Source organism: Adelges cooleyi, unplaced genomic scaffold, assembly GCF_023614345.1.
Source record: "Adelges cooleyi isolate 19-005CV unplaced genomic scaffold, UGA_ACOO_1.1 ACOO_flye_CR_arks_rails_tigmint_CR_PRNA_344, whole genome shotgun sequence".
NCBI lineage: Eukaryota > Metazoa > Arthropoda > Insecta > Hemiptera > Adelgidae > Adelges > Adelges cooleyi.
Window position 1 is genome coordinate 1 of NW_026096018.1, and position 5,544 is coordinate 5,544.

Below are 5,544 nucleotides of genomic sequence, written 5' to 3' on the forward strand. Positions count from 1 at the left end.
TTCAGTTTTAGTTTACATGATTTTTGTTTTGTTTTTATACGTAGTAAATAATATAATAATATTTAAAAATAACCTTAACCAATGTTATCATCATCAGCGTTTACAACAGACTGAGACTGATGATGGCCAAACAAAAACGACCTAGTAAAATGTGTGAGATGTAATAGACTTAACAGTAAACAAATTATTCTTAATTTTTAACATTTTTATTGCCTCTTTAATATGATTTGCTTAAAAATTATTTATAATTTATAGAAATTTTACTGATTTTATACTACATTAGTATCCAATAAATGTCCCGCGCTGGAGCTTGGTGCACTTCTTGATTTTTATGTTCTTTGAACCTAACCTCTGTGATTTTTCGTTTTGTATTACCTACAAAACATTTATCACATTTTCACGGTGTATTTTATAAATCTCTAATTGTTTTCTTTACTCCTATTTTGTCTTTAAATGAATTTGTTATTTTTCAAAAAAAAAGTTGAAGGGCACAGGGGAAAAACGGTAGTAGTCACATTATGGAATTTTTTTTTTCAAATAGTTTTTTTCAATTTATGCCAAGAATTTATTTTTATTTTTGTCAATAGATTATTTAAATTAATACATTTATTATTAGAGTAGTATTTAATATGATTTTTTTTGTTCATATGTAAGAGGTAGAGGAATTCACGAACACCGTTTTGATTGTAATACTTCTAAAACCAAAAGAAAGAGAAAATTTTACGTAGACAAAGTTTATTTTGTATTTTTATTTTACTTAATGAATTAGATATCAATTACAGAGAATATTTTATTTTAATTCAAATTTTTTCCAAAAAATACCTATTTTAATAATACCATGTCTGAACTATAAGAAAAACATTTGTTTTGAGTGTCCCATTCTATGAATTCTATTTAAAAAATATCTATCTTCATGTTCCATTCGATTTTTAAAAATTTTAAATGACGGTGTAGTAAAAAATACTTTTCTAAGAAAATAAGGTGAATTTAGTACTATCACCATTGCCACAATATTCGTTCGTGCAAACTCTGCTTTTATACAACAATTAATTATGGTCCGGAAGCGTTATCTTAACAATAAAATAAATAAATACAATTTACAGCTTCATAAACTACCAAGCTTAGTTATTATTAGGGAATCGAAGTGACCAATTACGATTTTATTTAGTTAAAAATAAAACAACAGTCAGCAAATTAAGTAAGTATCAATTAGACAAGTGCTAATATGAACTAAGATTTTTCTAAGAAATTAAGTATACTCTTTTTTATAGGCAATGAGAATTATTACTGTCCCTACTTTATGGCGGTTATTTAGATAGTATATGGATATAGTGTATCCTGGTGGCAATAGCTTCTAAACTCATATTACCACGTTTCATATAAAAGAGACCATAATAACAGAAATTATTAACTTTTTATAGTATATAAGACGATCAAAAATGAAATAATAGCAATAAACAAAACGGTGTATACTTTATTAGTAGTTGTTCAAAGTATTTTACAAATAATTTTAAAACAATAAGTTTTTTATAGTTTCTTAATGATGCTGAATTATAAATCAAGCCTCTTAAATTTCAACCATATGTCATTTTTTGGTACAGTATTCAAAGTTAGTTTCTTAAATTTCATTGGAGCATCAGTTTTTTCACATGGTTCTATTTCGTATTTTGATAATATTTCTGAAAGTGCCAATTTCATTTCTATTTCGGCAAACGCTTACCTATAAATATTGAAAATTGTATTATTATTAAACTCAGATAAACATTTAATCAGTAACATAATAGTTTACACTTATTAATTCGAGGTTTCCGTCTAGTGAACAGCAAAACAAAATATATTTTACCGTGAAAAGATTTGAAATAATTTTTCCACTTATGTCATCTAATGATAACCGCAAAGCTGTATTTACCTAAACACTGACGAGGTCCTTCTCCAAAGGGCATATAAACCCCGCTTGGCCTTTTGGCTTTTTCTTCGGGAGTAAAACGTTCCGGATTGAAGGTAATCGGATCAGGGTAATACATTGGATCCATGTGAAGACTGTATGCAGGTATAGCAATTTTTGTTCCTTTTTCTATTACCAAATCTTCTCCAGGAACTTGGTAGGACTTTGAGGCCTCTCTGAAGATTATTGATAAAGGTGGATACATACGTAGAGTTTCTACAAAAAAAACATGTATGTAAAAAATGTATAGAAAGAAAAATATAATAATATAAATTAGCTTATTTTACTCTTAAAGAGCTTTTTGGTATGGACAACCTTTTGTATTTTTTTTAAAAAATCATCAGTAAATATAATATTATTTTTGTGACACGTTTCAAATCATGCCATACCTCTGAATTGGGTATTCTTGAGTAATTCATAAAAAAATATTTGTTATGTAGAAATATATTAACGAAACTTCGTATTGAATAACATACCAGATTGTAGAGTTATTTAAAAGTGTAAAGGATCGCAAAGTTAAAAAAAAAAATTAATAAGTATTTCAACATAAAGTAAATACCATAATATAGGTTTGTTTTCCTGTTATAGATTTTTTATTTTAACAACTGGTATATTTACTAAGTCAGAAGTAGGAAAACAAACTTCGACCTCCGGCCAAGTAAACTAAATTTACATTTTTTCATGACTGTAATAATATGTAGACAGATTTTTATTTGTTGGTAACAATGTATAATACATATTACATATATTACATTATGGTATTTACTTAGTTCCTATATTATATAACGTATTTTAAGGCTTATGTTGAAACACTTTTTGTTTTTTTTACTTAGCGACTATTTACACCGAGTTAACGAAGTGTTTTTGTTGGGATATCAGAAGTTTTTTATACGAGTATATGTGAATGTAAAATATAATACTTTGAATACAATAATAATAATTACAAATCATATCACAACAATACCAACTAATACCACAAAATACCTAACACACAAAAATCGTCACAGCTAAACAAAGACACAACACATTGTCATTTGTCGATAAACTGCGGTCAGCAACAACGTCGTGCCGATTTGTCAGTAAGGAACGACGAACTAAATTTTATGTTTATTTTAAATTAAGTTTTTCATACAGTTACTTCTCAGGATTTTCATAAACATTTTCGTTGACTGTTAACAAACATGTTGTTATTTAACTAAAATGTAGAGGCTATGCAAACATGTTTATATAGTAACTTAATTGTCTAAACATATCCTAAAGGAGCAAATTTCTTTAAAAATATTGCCTACACTGTACTTAGTATTACAAAATTTGCATAAATTTATTTATACATCTTTTTTTATGCAAAATAGACGAGGAATTGAATGGCGTGGTCAAATTATACCTGTCAAAACGTAATATTTCCATAATGTTTAATTGAATTAAAAAATCGGTAATTGTGACTTAAAGTACTATTTCCATGTCCAATATTATGTCAAATCTAACTATTTACAAATTGCATCAAAACATTCTACTTCCCATGACAAATAAGTGATTGTTTTTTTAAATGCGGCAAAACACATTCCAGATATTTTACAAACGATCACGTCAAAACGCTTTAGGTTCTATACTATAAACATAGCAAAAGAAGTTAAAGTAAATGCGAAGGGTACTATTTCCAGTTGTTTTAAAACCTACAAAACCATTTTTGTATATTTTAAAGCTACGACAGAAAATCAATGTTTCTGGAAAGAACAAAAGATAGAAATAGTACGTTTTAAAATATCCCCCTGTCATACACACCTTGTATGTATAACTAGATATAGATTAATGCTACTAACCTGCTAAAACCATTTCGACATATGGTAGTTCTGCTAAAAACCCATCGTTAAGATCGCTGTTATGGTTCGACTTTGCGGTTAAGATTTCTTCGCGAACACGATCTTGAATGGGTTTTTTCAAGGCTAATTCATATAAACAGATGCTCATAGTCGTAGATACCGTCTCGAAACCGGCCAGGAACAAAAAAAAAGCATTGGCTATTATATCCATTTCTTTAAAGCTCACTGACATAAAATAATAAAATAATAACATAAACATATTAATTGTTCAATCATCTAAATTCATATAGGTAGTACAATTAAAATACTAGAAGACCAAGTGGTACTCAGTCGAAAAAGTTTTTCAGTCGAGTCTGCAACCACGAAAGAGCATTTTCATGTCTCGTTGAAGTACCGAATAAATTTAGATTAGTTGTGGAATTAAAATTAAAAAAAAAAAATTACATGGAGCTTCCAGTTACAGCATAAGGCCAAGGAGATTAAAAAATTATGTACAATCAAGTTTCTGGCTAAAATTGTAGTGTTTATTATCTGGCCAAAAGTAACTTAACATAGAGAATTAAACTATTTTGAATTTATTATTTAGTTCTAATTTGAACGTTGAACGTACAACATATCTTATCTTATCTCATATCAGATAACAGCGTAACGCTTTTTTTGGTAACACTTTTTTCGTTATGCTTTTTTCGGTTATTTGCACAGCTCATTCCACCCCATTACTATTCCCACCCCAACTTCATCTTCAACCCCATTTCTTTTTTGGTAACGCTTTTTTCGGAAATGTGCCAGGGTTATGTGCCAGAACTAAGACATGAAAATGTCAAAATGTTCTAATAAAATTGGTCATCTAATAAGAATAACTATTAAATTTAATTTGTATTATGTTGTATATTAAAGTAAAAAATGAAATGTTATTCGGCTATATTCATATAAATATTATTAATTGTTAATATTTAACATCTATAGTATTTATCAGTTACCTGATAGCTCTGATTTATTGATGACCAAGTCTGTCCTGGCCTGTAGCATGCATTGCACAAAGTCATTTCTTGTGATATGGTTCTTTTCTCTGTATTCCATTGTCTGACGAAAGAAATTCTCAAACAAATCTGTTGCAAACTTAGGGAAGTCGGTAATTTTTAACATTTTTCTCAATACTGGTGAGATATACTGGAACATATCTTTCAGTTGAAGTTTTATTGACGGTGCAAACATAGCTCTTCCCAACTTTCGAAATAAAGAATTATTATCAACAATGCTGTTTAACTGCAGCCCGAAAGCACAAGTACCGATTACGTCCGTCGAATAATCACCCATGATGTCACGCACTTCCAACAAGTCCGATTGAATTAATTTCAATTCCAAATGTTTAATTAATTGGTCACAATTTTTCCACATTTTTTTTTTACTCCCCTGCCATCTTAGTTTTTTTTAAAACAACTTTTGAAACTTAAATGGTAACGCATACTTTTCATTAAATTTTTAATTTAAGAATAATGTATTAAACATTTGACTGGTCGATAACCAGTTTTGGATAACTATTTTTGAAGCTATTAAAGTTTCAAGTTCAGGGCAGGAGGAAAGGTGGAGTGTAGTGTTATTTTTATCTGCGCGCAATTCCCAACCACACTTCTTCTCCTATCCTAACTTTTAAACTCTTATAATTTTAAAAATAGTTTTAAAAAATTATTCATTTTTATTTTTTTTAGCTAATAATTCACCTAATTCTGATATCTTTTTTAACATTGTAATCCACCCTTTACATGATAATAACCAAAA

At 28.4% G+C, this 5,544-nt stretch overlaps 1 protein-coding gene across 1 annotated transcript; it reads right to left on the minus strand.

The window, feature by feature from the left end:
* Positions 1–1,551: 1,551 nt before the first annotated feature.
* Positions 1,552–5,163, minus strand: LOC126840094 (probable cytochrome P450 6a13). Its single transcript, XM_050575593.1, has 4 exons — positions 4,746–5,163; positions 3,766–3,990; positions 1,910–2,161; positions 1,552–1,715 (listed from the first exon to the last, which is right to left on the minus strand). Exons 1-4 carry the CDS (start codon positions 5,161–5,163, stop codon positions 1,552–1,554), a joined length of 1,059 nt encoding a protein of 352 aa, XP_050431550.1.
* Between the last annotated feature and the right edge of the window lie 381 nt (positions 5,164–5,544).